This window comes from Strigops habroptila, chromosome 9 (genome assembly GCF_004027225.2).
Source record: "Strigops habroptila isolate Jane chromosome 9, bStrHab1.2.pri, whole genome shotgun sequence".
In the NCBI taxonomy this organism is placed as follows: domain Eukaryota; kingdom Metazoa; phylum Chordata; class Aves; order Psittaciformes; family Psittacidae; genus Strigops; species Strigops habroptila.
The window spans coordinates 10,360,184-10,377,497 of record NC_044285.2 but is presented as its reverse complement, the minus strand read 5'-3'; the positions used below and the strand labels follow the sequence as shown (position 1 = coordinate 10,377,497).

The window sequence follows — 17,314 nt, the reverse complement described above, 5'->3', positions numbered from 1 at the left end:
GATTCATACATCCCCACTTGGAGGATTACTTGACATCTAAAAAGCATCTGAGTTGGAGTTTAGACAGGCTGATGATAATGATGAGTTTGATATCTTAGCGTTTGGCTACTCCATTTTCTGACTTTCAAGCAGTTCCACAGAAGTATACTTTAAGTACCTGAATATTCCTCCCACTTTCTTTTTTTCCTTCTTTTTTTCCACTTGTACAGTACCTACGTCTGTGAAAGAACATAACCTGTGTGCCAGATGTGCTATGTAAAAACTTCTGCCTGCCCTTCAGCCCCAGCATGTGTGCCTCACGGAGTCTAACCCACCTCCACCCCAAATGAGGAACATATGGAGCACCATGAATGGCAGAAACAAGACTTCACTTTGAACTACATTCCTCCTATCAAAGGGCCCTCTGTCTTGCCTTCTTCTTCTCTGTTCCTCTGGGTAATCATGAGGAAAGAACTGAACATTTGTAAAAGCCTCCTGGGGGCAAATTCATTTCTAGTGTAACTCTGCTGAAGTTAATGGTGTTGCACCATAGATTAAAATGGCACCATAATATTAAAAACCAGAGAAGGCATACTACTCTGTAATTACTGTCTAAGAGAGCAAAAATAATAAAAATGATTCACTCTTACAGACCCCAAAGGGCACAGCTGGCTTAGTCAGTTTAAAAGGTGAAAATAAAAGAAGGCAGCTAGAATGTAGTGATTTTTAATTTGTATATATGTATATAGATATGTATAAATGACAGTCAGATAACACCACCTCTGCACTAATTTAAAGAACAATATACTAGAAATATAATTGAATGTGATTGTGAGTTTTAAAAGATTGACAACAGAAGTAGCTCTTAGGAAAATTAAAGGCCTTCTTTCATACTGGCATAAATTAGGAATAAATTCCATTTAATCAAGTGTTACACTGTTGTAAGCTTAATGCAAAGGAATTGGGCCCCACAGCACCAAAACTGGTATTCTGTAACACAATCAAGCACCAGGAACTGCATTTTCCCCCTTTTAAAAAAGGACAGTGTTATTTTTTAGGCAGTTAACATTTAAAGGTCATTGTTATGGTAAGGAAACCATAACAATGTATTACATTAACTTTAGTGAAGTTGGTAGAAACGCTGCAGTCTGTTCCTTTATGGACCTCACTTTACAATACCATATGGAGGTGTGTGAAAGACAGTGTGAAGCTCAGGGATATTGTACAATATAACAGCAAAGCCAAGGCAGAGATCTGACAGAATAACGGGCTTCAGAGGCATTTGTCAGCAACAGCTGTTATATCTCAGGCTTTCCTGTTATTGAAGTGAGCTTCATCTAGGCAATAATCCCTTCCAGCCAAAGGAATAATACCCTGTGATGAGAACTGATCTTCTGCGCACAGGAAGTCCTGGAGAAAGAGCACAACTCCAACTATTTCTGCAGATTGGCTGAAGAGTATCTCTGCTTACCTATCAGTGCAATGAGTGATCTAGCAAATACTTTGCGGTCATTAGTTACTCAGATGTCCCCTGGTGGTCTTACAGCCTCTTGTGCCCATAGAAACTGCTTTCCTTTAGTGTGTAATCAGTAACAAGGCTGCCACACACGCCCTTTGTACCTGCTGTTAGCCAGAACACAAAGTCTTGCTCTCTCTAGCAGTGCCAGACACCACCATTTCCTAGAATAAATTATCTGGGGAAATCGGGTTTCGTTGTACAAACAAACCAGGCTTTCAGTTACACTGTAACTGAGACACTGCAAAAAGAATGGAGGGAGAGGGGAACTGGCTGGTAGGAAATCACTGAGCAGATTCAGCAAGCTAAGGAAAAAAAGGCAGAGTTTTGAAGATAAATAAATTTTCACTAAAATATTACCTGATATATTATTTTGTTATTAAAACCCCCCAGCAGGATCCATAACAATCTATGGAGGTTTCTCTGCTTATTCGTTTATAGACAAATATTCCCTTGATCAGCCAGGCCCCACTTACAAGGGATGTTAGTTCCTTAGTTGATTTCTCAAGGTAGATATTAACAAGGAAGTAAAAGGATCCCGACTATTTAAAGACATAGAAATGCACAAAAAAAATTTAGTTCTCCTTTTCTCCTGCTACTGAGATACATGCTGAGTTTTCATTAAAAATGCCACAGCTGTCAACCTCTACTGAGATAAAGCAACAAACCCAGTCATAAAGAAATGGAAAATTGCAAAAAATAAAAGATTTTAAACAAAGAAATCTTGAATAATGTTTTCCTTTTGCTTCTTGGTACATGCTGGTTATCCTGTACAACAGACTTCCTTATTTTCTCAAGAAATGTCCATAATAGCAAGGGCTAGAAATGAATTTTCAAATGAAAGTTTAGTATAATGAAAACACAGGAATCCAGAAGCTGGGGATTTGTGTAAAACATAAAATACAAAGCCTTGTGACAGAACGAAATAGTTATAAAAAGAATTGCCATTTTCCATTGTTTCAAGACTTTGCTAGTTTTAGTGTATATTCCTTTGTTCAGGCAGGAAGATCCATTCTACAAAAGCTTCATTAATTTCTGATAGGCTAAAAGGAACAACTCTTACTTTAAATTTTAGAAGATAAGACTTCATCTAACTGTGTTATTTAACATAATGAAATCCACAGAAGAAAAAGCAAACCCTTTGAGGCTTTATCACACTACAGTAGACTTCAGAGATGCTGATTACGAGATTGTGTTTGTACAAAACTAACACATTAATTACCTGGAGGGCCTTGAAGTGAGCAGAAAGATTGCAAGAGTGGATTATCAAGTCCTCAGTCTTGACAACACTTGGAGCTAGACCTTTTAAGTACCTGGGCACCCACTACGTAGGTATGTGCTATGTGAGGTATTTGGTGGGTGTTGAAAGTCCTAGTTGGTGACAATATTAATTTTTGAGTGCCTCTATTCCTTTAAAAATCACCTATCACTTTGGTTTTTTGAACTTCAGTATAACATCTATGAGAAATTAGGATATTGCCACCCAGACCCTTCTTGATGTTATAATTCATAGCAGGCATAAAGACATAAAGAAAAAAGATCCAAAGCACAAGCAGCATATAAATACATATGATATATACAATTATGTGCCACTCTGATTTAGCCATTCCCTGCAAGTGTTTTTCTATGTGGAATATGCTAAGGAGAGCACCTTAGCAAAACTGTAATTTGTGAAGTACACTGCTCACAGCATTTACAAGGGGCACATGCCTTCAAAAGAACTTACATATATATGCTTAGATTATGTACATACTTAAACGTGTGGATTACTTGAGTCTATAATTAAAAGTTTTAATATTAAGGTTGGTCTTTTAATGAAAAATGTCACCCATGAAGCAGCAGAGTCTCAAAGAAAGAAAAAAACCCGCATCTCCCTTTTATTAAAGATCATCTGCTTAATTTTATGCATGAAATCCTCTGTACACACACCTGAAACTGCAATATCCAGTGGTCAAAACAAAACATGTCTAGGGAAGAAATAAAATCCTACTCACTTCTGCCCATTTTAACAGGGCAGTCAGTAGAACAGGGATTATATGGGGAAAACTTAAGCTAAAATATATTATTTTTCAGCCTCAATGACAATTTGTTTGGCTTAGAACTAGCTATCCAGGCTAGGGTATTTGCATTAGGCTGTTCAGATTGAGGTCACCATTTCTATTCTGCAAGTGACAATACACTCCTGCTCTAGGTCATGCAGGAAAGGAGACTGTAATTACTGCTGTTTATATCAAACAAAAGGCACTTATTCTGGTCTAATATTTTTGGAGAATTGGATGCTGCTGTCACTGTTGCTGGGGTATCCTGTTTAAAGTGATGAGCTCAATTATCAGTATCTATGCTTTGCTAGCACCTGCAAGCAATAGAATTTCTAGAATCAGTCTCTAGTAGAGCTTATAAAAACCCATTGCGTTCTGAAAGGATCCTACAACAAATCCATTTCTTATACACATCATGAGAGACCATTTAAAACTCATTGGCTTAGGAGTTGTGGAAAATAGTTAGCAAAGCAAAGACGTCAGTGTTGTGGAAACAAGGCGAGCAAGGACACTGACACCACTTCTGCTAGAGGAAAGTTGTGATGCTACCAGTCGTTCAGAGGAGAGAGGCAACACCGCATCCCCAGGCTGCACATCCTTTGGGCAGTGAGCTGTTAGTAACTGCTGTGGCTCTTCACTAATTAGTAATAACAGCCAGGGTCGCAGAAGTACAGGAGGGGAGGCACAGTTCACTGCCTGAAGCCATCTACCTGCACAGGACCTCCTTTACAAGTTTTGACACTCGCACATAACTTCACATGCATTAAAGGTGACAGGACTTAACCACTGCCTACAGCACCAGGTGGGAGCGTAAATGTGGTGCTGAAGCAGACACCAAAACAGATTTTTTTTTTGGTTTACACAAAATTACTTAGCTGCCAAAAAACCCTTCATGTCATCTTACTTTCCTCACACAGTAGTCAAACCATCTCTAAGCTTTTTTATGCTTGAAATACACTTACATCGCATTACCAACAGCCACAGGGTTACAGCTGTAGGCACCATGTTCACTTCACCCTTTTCAGATGCACCTTCCTGTTAAAATCCAAGTATTTCAGGTATCAATCACCTCCTTAAAACCTGTGTAGGAGCCAAGGAAAGGGCCCCCCAAATCTCAAGGCTATTTATGTCAACGTAGTTTGTATCAAATCCTAATTTGGGGGAATCAATCACTTCCACCTCTACGGGCTCCCCTCCACCGCCGGCCCAGCGTGCCGCCAGCGAGCACCGGGGCCCAGTGAGGTGACGCCGGCCTGAAGCGCCACCGCCCCGGCGGCGGGGGGAAGCGGCGGGGCCCGGCCCGGAAGAGGAGGGCTTTCCAGGGCGGTTTCGCGGCGGCTGGCGGTGCAGGGTGAGAGCAAGGCGGCGGCGGGGAGCGGCGGTGGCTGTGCGGGAGGAGGGTGGCGGGGGCCCGAGACCCGTTGCTCCCCTCTGCTCTTCCCGCTGCAGGCTCCGGCCGCAGCCGCCGGAGCTGCAGCGAGGCTCCAGCCGCTGTGAGGGGACAGGGCCCCGGCCCGGGCAGCCGTGAGGGGAGTGAGCCCGGGCCGTTGCTCGGGGCAGTGTTTGTCTTTATGCGGAGGAAGGTGAAACGGGGCAGTGTTTGTCTTTATGTGGAGGAAGGTGAAACGGGGCAGTGTTTGTCTTTATGCGGAGGAAGGTGACGGGTTTCCCGTCACCGGCCCCCGCAGGATGAACACCGATATTAAAATCACTAATCGTGAAGAGAGCAACTCCCCCTCCTCTCTGGAGAAGGCTGTAGTGCAGTGCGGTGGGTCCCCAGAGCAGTGCTATCCCCCCCCTCCCTGACTGAGATAGCCCCCGAGAAGTGAAGCTCCATGGAGGTAGATGACAGTAAAAAGTAACGAGGCTAGCTCGTTCTGAAAACGGAGGATGAAGTCACTGGACATCCTGCAGGCTTAACTCCTACACCTGCTTCAGAAAGGTTTATGCTGCGTCACTGGGTGGAAGGGGAAGGCTGGAGGTGGGCTCTGGAGATCACCAGGCACTGAGCTGTCTGAAGCTGACAAAAGGGCAGTTCAGTCTACAGAAGGAATACTGTGCTGTATTACACATAAACATCCCACTTACCCCAGTCTCAAGCCGTTCATGGGTACAGCAGTGAGAACTGGGCTTGGTCATTGAGGTTATATATTTTAGCTCTCAGGTCTAGAAGAAACCTGTCTCCTCCTTCCCTCCAGTTTGCAAGGTCCTGCTTGCAAATCTTCTCCAAAGGGACTGCAGAATAGCTTAATCTGGAAGTCTAGAGACAAAGACCTGTAATGCTCTAAAGTACCCAGGGCTTGTTAAAACAGTAGGCATAGAGCCTTTCTCAGCGTCTGCTATTAGGGCCAGACTTTTTCTGGTGGACACAAGTAGGCAGCACCTTTGTCTGAAGGGCAAATGCATATATCCAGGTAAATAAGGAAACTAATGCCTTCAACGCAAATCTCATCAGAGAGGCATATATTCTACTTTAGCAAACTTTTCAAGTTGATTGTAGTCATGTTTTTCCTGACAAAAATGGATTAGGAGTAGATTGGGAGTGCATTCTGAAGACATACTTTTTTCTCTTACTAACCCTCAGAAATGTCCTGTATCTTTCTACCACAGCTTATCTAATCTAGGTCTATCAGAATTTATTCAAAGATGCTGCTGTGTAATGGCTGACTATTAGGTACTAATCGGAGTTGAATTTCTCCTGTGTGGATGGAGTCCCTTAAAACCACTCCCAGTGTTTAGGCACATCAGGGTCTGCAAATCCAGTATAGCTGTCCAAAGACTGCACATGGAATTGGAATTGCTTTCCATCAGAGATAACCTATTCAGCAGAGTTATTTACAGCCTTAGATCGTCAAGACTCTGGAGTCAGGCATGTATGCTGTCTGCCCAAAAATTAAGTGCCATGTTAATCTGAGTGTAATTTCTCATTTGCCTTCATTTGCCCTTAGTGGATTTTGGTAGCTATCGCAATAAGTCTTCACACATGGATAAAGCCACTTTTACTGTGTTCATGTTTAAAGTTCTCAGAATGACTTCCCTGGTTGACATGCCCTTGAATTATGAAAAGATGTTTGCGCATCGATTCACGTCAGATGATGAAGAATACCAAGAATATCTGAAACGCCCTGCAGATCCCCCTCCTATAGTTGAAGAATGGAGAAACAGATCTGGTGGCAACCAGAGAAACAGAGATCGGTACTGATTTCTTTTTTTTTTTAATAATCTTGGTAATTTCACAAATATGTAGTTAAATGATCATGTATTTCAGAAGAAAGATAGGAATTTGTTCTGTTAATGGAAGTATCTTCTTGTTACTTCATAGGTAACTATTTTAAGAAAAATAGTCTTCTCTGAAAAGTAATGAGGTTTTACATTTTCTCTGTATTGATAGTTTTGCATTGTGTATGAAGTTATTAAGTAATTTACTTTTTAGTAAGGAATGAGCCAGAACCACAGAACTCATTTCCTTGGGTTACTGATCATCAGAGGGGAAAGATGGGAGTTCTGCAAAACTAAGCAGCCTATCTACTGTTGGATAATAGCCAGCAGGAAAATGTGTGAAGGGGCAGGCTAATAGCAGTGATTGTCTGCTGCTAGGTGTCCACAAAATGTTTCATTTGTAACCTAAATATTTGCTGTACTTTGTTAAATTAGCCTGTACTACTTTTATCTAGTAGACATAACTGTAAAATCCATCATCCAATCTGTCTAGCAAGTGCAATGTTACCTGCCTACTGCAAAATATTTTGAATTACTTCAGGATGTAATTGCAGCTTTTTACTGAATTCTGGACAGTAACATCTGGTTTTTGTGTGACTGAAAAATGATTACAGCATATAGTATGTTTGGTAAAAACCAGTGATTCTTTAAGGGGATTTTCTTACAGAAATTTGTGGTTCTTTGAACTAATGAACTCTTACACCTACACTCTGGTCACAAAGCAAACCTCATGGACATGTTTGTCTATGCCACACCACTGAGAAAAGAAAATGACAGTGAGGCAGCTCAAGTGTTCATAGGAATCAAGATACAGCTGAAAAAACAAAGTTTAGACTAACAATAGCTAGATACCATCAATAAGATACTCTCTTGAATATGGGAATCTACAAGAGCCTCTGAAGCAGTGGTTGTATGTATTTTAGGGAATATGGAAATTCCAGGACTGTGCTGTCAGGTAACTAAATTGTACTTAAGCCTGCTTTGCCACAGCTTTCAACCGTGAAGCTACTAGATTAAACCTGGCTTTGATGCAGCAGGATGTATCTTATGAGTGGTTTTTAGATATATGGTCTGTTTGAGTCTCTATTCAAAGTTCCAGCAGTTCAGCTTATCCCTGTGAATACTGTGTGTTAGGAAACAGACTGTCCTTCCACGGCTTAGCAGGGCAGCGTGCTGGGTAGTGGTAAGAAATTAATGAACGATCTCAGATGACTCTAGATATGTTTTCGTCAGTTTGTCATAGAAACAGAGAAGTAAGTGGGTGTATAAACAGTTACGTGACAGTTTACATGGAAACTATAAAATTTAAGAGTTCATTATCATTCATCTTTTTTAAAAACTTCACCATTTAAGTGACTCTGACTTTTCATTGCAGGTTTCAAGATGGTAGATACTTTAGAGGAGACAGATACAACTGGCAAGGTGACTACAGATCTAATCAGAGGTCGGAAAGAAGTTGGGGTAATAACTACCAGCAGCACAGACAAGGGCAATCGTATTCCTCCCACTATGGACAATATGGCTACAACTCCTACAACCCAGGGTCTCGTTACCATTCCTACTGATGATACTTGTGCTCTGGAAGTCCAGTAATGCTGTGTAACAAATTCAGTTAGACAGTTTTCTTATGTTCCCACAGTTTTATAGATCACTCAAGAATTAGTATTACAGTCCATCGCTGTTTATCTGTAGTGTGAATTGAAAAAGAGAATACCTTTTGTGAGTAAAAAAGCGTATTATACAGAGTTTGTTTAGAGTCTGTAGACCTTAGATTAATTTTCTATCTCATTCTTTTGTCTGAATACACACTAGTGCACTTCTTTTCTTCCATCATTGAGATTTCTCTCTCTTTCATTTTAGAAAATACAACAGGCCAGGGGAAAATAGCTGTGGTTTGCGTGCAGCCTGTAGCAATGGCACATTGCCTTAAGATAGTTCTTTTTTGAAAGTGACATTCTGTGTCTTTGTCTGGAGAGAATTTCTTAGTTTGGCTTTTGATAGTGAGAAAAGCTCAGTTTGGTTAGAATTTCACATGCCTTAAAACTGAGAAGAGAGGTGCTATTACAGAAATACTTCATGGGGTCAGCGTAGCGTCCTTTGACTCAATGGCTTCGATTGATTTGCAGATTTCCTTTTAAAACATGGTCTAAAAGTTGGAATAAAATTTAAGTAGTTTAAATATGTATCTTCTGATTGTAGTAGGTCAGTGATGTACAAGTTTTACTTGAGAAGTGATATCAGACTTAGATTTTTGTATGGTCTTAAATTTGGTATGTGCATAACAAATGTTGGAATTCCTCTTTCAGTAAAGCTGTAAAATTTTGATGATAATTGTGATTACTTTATGTGAAACACTGTGCATGTTATAGAAGAAAGGAACTGTAATTGGTACTGTTCTGTACTTCTTTTGCATGAGAAAAATAGCAGTGCAGAATGTTCTGCAGTTCTTATAGTTTAAGTTTTGTGTGTTATTTTTTTTAAGTATCGTGCAATAAAAGTATAGTTCACGTGTGAGGATGTTTCTGTATATTTCTGAAACCTAATTTTGAAACACTGAGAGTTGCCACACTGTCATCTAGGCTGGCTGCCCTATGAGAAGCAGTACCAGCAGGGAAGTGTTAATACTGCACAGCTGTTGGTTTAAGTTAGAAGAAAGGCCTACTCAGCTACAACCAAGAAGATGAGATACCCTGTGATTAATTAGAAGTCCGGAGTGTTAATCCACTATCTGACATTCTACTATAATAGGGTCAAAGGTCTCTATTTCTCCATTTACACAATAAGCTAATTTCCATCAGGAGAGCAGTGCATTTCTTTTTACTTGACATTTTCTTCAGCTGTTGTACAGAAACATGGAACCATCATGCTGTTATAAAAGTCATGACATTATGTGATAAGGAGCACAAATTAGTGCACCTGGATTTAAAAACAAAGAATTAATAGAGAAGTCAAAAGCACAGTCTTCCAGCTCATCAGATGCATTTAAGAACTAAAGGGTACATTTACTGTTGATCTTAGAAAGACACACTGTATATAGATTTTCCATAGTCTGTGAGACAAAAACTCTGACATGTCTCCACCTACCTGCCAAGTATTTCTGCTTTCTGCCTCTCACATAATATTGTTTACTCTGCTACAGTGTTTAATATCCTACTCCCTGAAGTATTTGCCTTGAATTCAGCTGTTTAACCTTAGAAATCTTCTAGTGAGAGGTTTGTTTTTCTTCAAGGAGCTCTGCTGGATGAAATGCAGCTGGTTTAACCCTCATTAATACAGCAGAGCTGTTACACTAGGGGATTAAGATCATGGAAAGTTCTTATCTGTGCACTATGGAGAGCCTACAAGTTGGTATGGTGGAATTCCCTTTTAATGCAAAATCATATGCAAAGTGCCAGATATCCCAGACTCCCACCTCCGAGAAGGGAGCGCATCTCTTTCTGCAAGGAGCCTGACACTGCCAGCTATGCCACAAAAGTGAGGCTGTGCCAGGATGTTGTTCTTCCTTACCATCTGGAGTAGCATCTCGGGTCGAAATAAAACCTGGCGCTAGGAACAGATTCTGTCTCAGCTGCTGCCTTTCCTCAAGCCCAGTAACTTTTATTTTTAGTGTCTTTCAGCTAGTGAATAAAGAATCATAGAATGGTTTGGGTTTGAAGTGACCTTAAAGCTCATCCAGTTCCAACCCCCTGCCACGGGCAGGGACACCTTCCACTAGACCAGATTGCTCCAGGCCCCGTCCAACATGGCCTTGAACACTGCCACGGATGGGGCAGCCACAGCTTCTCTGGGCACCCTGTGCCAGTGTCTCACAACCCTCACAGTGAAGAATGTCGTCTTCTTTCAGTTTAAAGCCATTCCCCCTTGTCCTGTCACTACATGCCCTTGTAAAAAGTCCCTCTCCAGATTTCTTGTCAGCCCCCTTTAGGTACTTGAAGACTGTTATAAGCTCTCCCCAGAGCCATGTCTTCTCCAGGCTGAACAACCCCAACTCCCTCAGCCTGTCTTCATGACAGTGCAGTGAAGCATTCCAAAAATGCCAGGTGTTGTAGTATTCCAGAAAATAAGAAAACCAATCTACAACATTGTGGCCAAACTATAGAAGCAGATAGATTAGGATGGCCTAAGAGAAAGTTATGAATTAGAATCACACATTTCATGATCTCACCTCTTATTTCTGAGTTTCTCAGCTGTGAGACCATGAAAGACACAGGCCAGTGCAGCTTCCTATTTTCTGTGTTTACATTCTTAACTCCATCTGCCTCACCATTAGAGCTCTCCATTCAACTTTCAGGACCTGTATTATTTATAAAACTTTTCCTTGGAATAATTATTGCAAGATTCTAATTTTGGGGGAGGGAATACATTTCTAAATAAACGCATGCCTTGTGCTGGACAGAAAAGTAAATAGAATTCAGAACATATTACTTCCAGCAGTTTCCACTTAGATGGATTAGTATTTTTATGATAAAGTCCAGTTTACTGTTTCTGTCAGCTAAATAAAGCCAGTAAGTATTGCCTGCAGTTATGCTTTGTGCATTACAGTGTGTTACAGATCACAAAACTGATGCTGGGTAGCTTTAACATTTGCAACTTCAAACATTACAGAAATTGTTTGCTTTAACTATGCTGGAGATTGCAGGGTAAACATTAAAATTCAGTGCCTGGAATCTGGCTTTAAGAGATCTCTTCCATCTGACATTTGCTCAGACATCATTATTATCATGAATAAAACAAAGGAAAGGTGTTATGTATTAAAAAATTACTGCCATGTTACCAGAGTCTGAACACCCCAGAAGTTCTGGATACAACTCTTACAGCAGTTCTAAATCCATCCTGAACACGCACAGCACTTTTGTGTGGACTGTTAATTGATACTGAAGAATTATCATGCTAAATTACAGGTGCTGTGACAAACAACTAAGAAAAGCCAGGACCTTTTATACAATTTCTGAACTAGCATTTAAAAAAAAGCTGAAGGTTTTCAAACCACAGCTCAGCCACTGGATACTTGAAGGCAAATGAAAGTGCACAGTAAAAAAAAAATAAAATCATCTTCGTGTGATTTGTGAGATGCAGTTTTACAAGTGTTCACTGCTATTCAACCTCTATTTTATCCTAGTGCTGCAGCTGGGAATAGAAATGCGCAGACGTGCTTTGAAAGGCTAGTTAAAAGCTGAAGTACTTTCAAAAGGTTCTCTAGCAGAGATTCAGACAGGGAAGACAAGCATCATTTCTGATCTAATCAACATACAACTTCTGGAACAAAGAAGATATTTAATCTACTGTTTAAATATATTTGAATATATTGCAGCAGTTATATATTTGAATATATTTATATATTTGAATATATTTAAACTTGTACTATTAATTTGCTAATAAATATTCTGCTTCATGAAGAAACATGTTCCCATTTGCTTCTGATACATCTTATACTGAGATGTTGGAAGGAAAATTCTTTTTGCATTGAATTTAAGTGACGGGCTCACCTGCCACCACCACTACTCCTTAGGGGAAGGCAATTGAAAAAGCCTCTGAACTACACCCTGGGTGAATGTTGTTCACTGGCCCAACTTGTGCAGTCACACCTCTAACTCTGACAAACAAGAAGGGGTAGGAACATGGAGCAAGGAGGAAAACTGGACTGCTCCTTACAGCAGTTACTGAGCACCTTAGAGCAATTGAACAGAACTGCACCTCCCTTGCCTTTCATTTGGCAATCAGGAAGAATTATTATAATCTGTCCCCTTGTCCCTGTGTGTTAGAAGAGAGCTATATAGCCCTGCTTGAATTATGCATAGCACTGATACCCTAATGACCAGAAGCTAAGCAAGATTATAGTGCAGATCAGGTTTCCCTGGAAGTACCGAAGAAATACGCAGCCTGGCTGGAGACACGGAGGTAAATCCTAGAGGTGAAACCAGAGTCCAGCGGCTCCAGCACTGCCAGGAGAGTAGATGGCAACTGTACTGTGGTGGCGCACAGTGATCTTGCCTCTCAAGATTATTTTTCATTAAGCCCTGCAGGCTGGAATTTGTTTTCGTGTTTACCATGGCCTATATTTTTCTTCAGTAAAGCACAGACTGCACTTAGTGGTTGTCAGTCCTCATTTACTTATGCGAAACAGTGATGCCAAACTGTTATTTCTATACAGCTCACCCCCTACGTACTCCGTCCTAATAAAATGCAGATTTATTGCAAGAGATGGGGAAAGTTGCCAATAACTATGTTTTACTCTAAGTCTAATAAACACACAACAGGATAAATCACATTGCCATCCCTAATGGCTGCCTTTTGTGTTATCTGTGACTAGCAGAAATATAAATGAATGTTGTCTTCTTCCTAGTACAGAGATACTTGTATTTTAAATAATACTTCAGCAGCTGGATGACTTTTTTTTCCCCACAAGTATGGGCTGCCTTCTTTTTTCTTTTATTTTCTTTTTTCCTTTATTTTCTTTTTTCCTGCATATTGTGTAATTCAGACTTTGCTTCACTAATAAGAGATGTATCAAAAGCAAGTATCAAAGCTGCTCCTGATCACCAAAGAAAAAACTTCAACTCACCTTTCAAATAGATAAGAAAAGAACTTATTTGTTATAAAACTACAAAAATAACCAAGGACCAACCTTATCCATGAAAAAATAATCTTCAAGGATTCAAGCAGCATCTTCAAACTGAAACATGTTCCATGTTAAAAGAATGATTAAGACACTAAGCTTTTTCAAAGCTCTTGTTCAGGGTGAGGAATGACAATTTGGTATTTATATACCCACATAAATTAAATACTTAAGATTACAATCAGTACTGTTAAGGTAAAGGTTAAAAACCCAAGCATACTATAAGAAGTTTCACATAGCTTTTAGCCACATGTTCCAAGTTTAGCATGATCAGAGTTGATAAGAAAGTGGATGGTCTTTGATCAAAGTCATGTCTGAAGTTTGTTTCTGAAAAAATGCTTGAAATGATACATTTTCTATTGAAAATGTGCTCAAGAAAAATAAAGTCACAGTAATAATTGCCAAGTGCAACCAGCCCCACGTGATTACATACTCTTTTCACAGAGTAAAAAGAAAATTATTTTTTCCATAGCAAAGGCCTGTTTAAGTTTTACCCTTCAAGTAGGGTCATCAAGTCATCTTGATTTATGAATGCCACTGAGACCTAAAACAAAGTACATTTAAGAATAATGTTTCACTGGTTTTAATGGCATGAGCATTTAAATACAGCATTTGAAACCTCTGGAGTTTACATCAGTTTAATGCAAGAGCTCTGTGTGGACACACATTCTTCTCTGATCAAGCTCATGTTACTCATTTATAAGCCACATGCTTGAAACACATTATAGATACTATGAAGGCAGTGACTTGATTTAAACATTGCCTTTATGTCACTCTATAGTGATATAGCATAGTATTTAGAGATGTACAGCTGGCATTCTGTGGCCTAGCAAGCTCTCAAAGCTAGACCTGCACTAAACAATAAGTGACTCAAATCCTATGAGTCTAGCAGGAAAGCCCTTCAAAAAATTTAAGTAGCATAAAGACAGCCTCATCATGGCTAAGAGGTATGGGTAGTCCAATTTGATAGTTAACATTGAATTAAACAAAGGTGAATTAAAAACGAGGGAGCAATCTATGCAAACTAGATTCCACATCAAGAAAACTTGTGATGGTTACTGTATGGAATGTACTGTTCGTTTATATTTAATGGATTTTAGAAACATTCACGCATATACCATACAATCATGGCAAGATTGAGTAAAATTCCAGCCTCAAGCATTATAGTGCTTGTTTTTGGTTTTGTTTTGTTTTTTAATCAGATAGTTGCAAAGATTTTAACGCAAACTACTAGAATTACATAGTTAAGCATCTGAGTTTCTAAAACATTAATTGTGAAGTGGTTTGTTGCACCTACAGAAAAAGAACTGGAAAGAAAATGCAGTGGTAAGGGGAGGAGTGGATGAAGCAACTGTCATGAAAGAGGGAATGTACTGGTGCAGGAAACGGAAAGAGAACAGTGTCAGAGCAGCCACTGCAACAAATGTGTGCTACAAGAAATAAAAATTCTTCTTCTATAAGAGTCTATTGAAAGGTCAGTGCCCTTAGTAGCTGAGAAGACAAAATCATCTGTCTGAAGGTAAACTACAAATCCATTTAAAAGCTATTTGTGATTGATGAGAACTGGGAGACAAAGACGGCATCTCAGTCCCTTGGCAAAAAAATCCCTCCAGATGGCATCTATTTCTCATTAATGCTCCGGGGGAGGATCCTAGACATCCCGACAGGTCCTGTCGTGACTTTGGATTCAGAGCTGTCCACAAACTCAGCTGCTTTTTGGCTCAACTCCGCCTTTGCTGCACATGCATATGGCACAGAACAGTGCTACAGGACATTGGCTCATGAATGACTTTTAATTGCTAATTTCTGTTTCTTTAGATCACACCTCATATACTATGTTTTAGAAGGCAGAAACCTTCCTGTAACCATGCCATCAAGATACAGCTCAAAAAACCTTCTCTGGCTCTTCGTGTTTTCTGCTACTGGTATAAAAACCTTAAGGATTGCTAGAACATACTAACAATTGTAACACACACACACACACAAAAAAGGAAATCTTAACAAGTGAATGTCAGTTCGTTTTTTGTTATTTATGCCTCTCAAAAATAAAGATGACCAAAACACCAACCCCGAGTTAAGACCATACCAAATATCTGCATCTTGGCTTCATTTGGCAAAATCAGAGCAGGGTTTTAAAATAGTCTCTAAACGGAATTCATTTGAATTCCTATGGATTAAGCTGCTAAATAAACCACATTCTTTTTTGTGAGCATAACAGATATAAATACATAGGAGCAGTCAGTCCACTGCAGCGTGCTGAGAACCTAAACAAATGTTATAACGCATGAAGGATCTTGTGCGTGTAACATCTGCATTGCAACCGGGGTGGGGAAGCGCCACGCTGGGTCTGCGCTGTTCCAGGCTGATGATGCCCTGTTTGTCCCTGTGACATTGCTGGCCTGCAGGCAAAACTGGAGAGTACACAGTTTGGTAACAGGCCTGATTATCTGCCAGCAGATGATAAACTGCAGATTCCCATGCAGTAACAGCAAGGCTGCCTGTTTTAACTAGCAAAACACTGTGGCAGAATCACTGGTCTGTAGCTATGATTTCATTTAATTTAATAAATTATTTACTTTGTCCACATCTTACTCCATCTCCAAGTCAAACTAACACATCACTTCAGGTTAAAATAAGCAATATATACTGAATACTGATACAGGCTAGAATGTGATTATACTAAAATCAGTTTATAAATCCTCTTCATTGGCTCTTTGTCAGGAAACTTTACTATACACGACAGGAAGTAAAGGAAAAAACCAAAATGAAACAGTATGCTTAAGGAACAATTAAAATGGGTATTTTAATTCACCTTTGTAACCTTCTAAGAGCTTTCAAATTTATATGGCTTTAAATTATAGTGATTTTGACCAAAAAAAAAAGTTCCCTCTATGAAAAGTATTAGCAGAAAATTGAAAAGCTGAAGGAAAATGAAATTGCATTTTTCACATTTGTTAGAGTAGGCTTTAACTGTGTGGTGGAAGAGGTATTTATCATGCACAGCCTGTCCTTCCCTTTGGATGCTCTCTTCCAATTTGGACTGGAAGCACTGTGTATTAAAGGATCATTAACTAAAGTCATACATCATCTCTCCCTCACAAATGAACACTGCAAACACTACAACAGCCATAGAGACACTATAATCAGGGCCCAATGTAGACCTTATGGCTCCCACATGACAAAGTAGGCAGACTAAAACACCCAAAATAAATCATTTTTCCCCTAAAACGTCCCCACCCTAGAGAAACAGCAAGGCAACGGTCTATGTCATATGCAAAGTACAGAAGCCCCACACATCCCTCTGGCCCTATGGACCCTGCCACCTTAAGTCTTAGCACAGCCAACAGTATTACCTGGCTTCTAGATGGATAATGTTCTTATCTCTTGTACTTACACAAAATTTCAAGCACATAACAGGAGCTTTACACTGTGAACACAGGATGAAAGAAGACTTGAGACAAACACCACTTTACACTGGCTTATAAAAATCATGATATTGGGACTCAGTATTGTTTCATGAAACAAAGGGCTGGGTCATAGAACATCAATGTCATGTCATGGTTTCACTTCAGCACACTCCAGGAAAAATTGACATGTAGTCATAACACTGGCTGCATAGATTTATAAAGCAATCAGATCCCATGGTGAGAGGCATACTGAGGTATAGGGAAGAACTGCTTTCTTCATGGTTATATTCCTGTCTCTGGGCACTAAATGCAGTATCTCTGACTACTAAATGCAGTCAGACGCAGTACAATTCCAAAATTACAGAAAACTGATTTTTAAACAGGAATGAATTTAGTTTCAGTTTCTCCCACATAAACCTGTCTTCTGTACGGCACTCTTGGCCCCTTGCACACCCAGCAGTTTGGAAATCATTTTAGGTTGCTCTTTTAGCCATAAAAAGAGGAGAATACAACACCTGGGTAGTGAAGAGAACTCAGC

At 39.8% G+C, this 17,314-nt stretch overlaps 1 protein-coding gene across 2 annotated transcripts; it reads left to right on the top strand.

Moving 5' to 3' along the window:
- Positions 1-4,766: 4,766 nt before the first annotated feature.
- Positions 4,767-10,308, top strand: RAMAC (RNA guanine-7 methyltransferase activating subunit). Of its 2 annotated transcripts, XM_030497294.1 has the most exons (3): positions 4,767-4,885; positions 6,555-6,729; positions 8,129-10,308. In XM_030497294.1, the coding sequence occupies exons 2-3, from the start codon at positions 6,563-6,565 to the stop codon at positions 8,316-8,318; spliced, it is 357 nt and encodes a 118-aa protein (XP_030353154.1). In that variant the 5' UTR covers positions 4,767-4,885; positions 6,555-6,562; the 3' UTR covers positions 8,319-10,308. The 2 variants fall into 2 exon arrangements, with proteins under 2 accessions (XP_030353154.1, XP_030353153.1); XM_030497293.1 differs by lacking the exon at positions 4,767-4,885 and having other exon boundaries at positions 6,537-6,729.
- The last annotated feature ends 7,006 nt before the right edge of the window (positions 10,309-17,314 follow it).

Coding starts and splice junctions, on each gene's coding strand:
- RAMAC (XM_030497293.1), top strand. CDS start 6,545: ATGTTTAAAGTTCTCAGAATGACTTCCCTGGTTGACATGCCCTTGAAT. Junction 6,730..8,128: donor AACCAGAGAAACAGAGATCG/GTACTGATTTCT, acceptor TTTTCATTGCAG/GTTTCAAGATGGTAGATACT.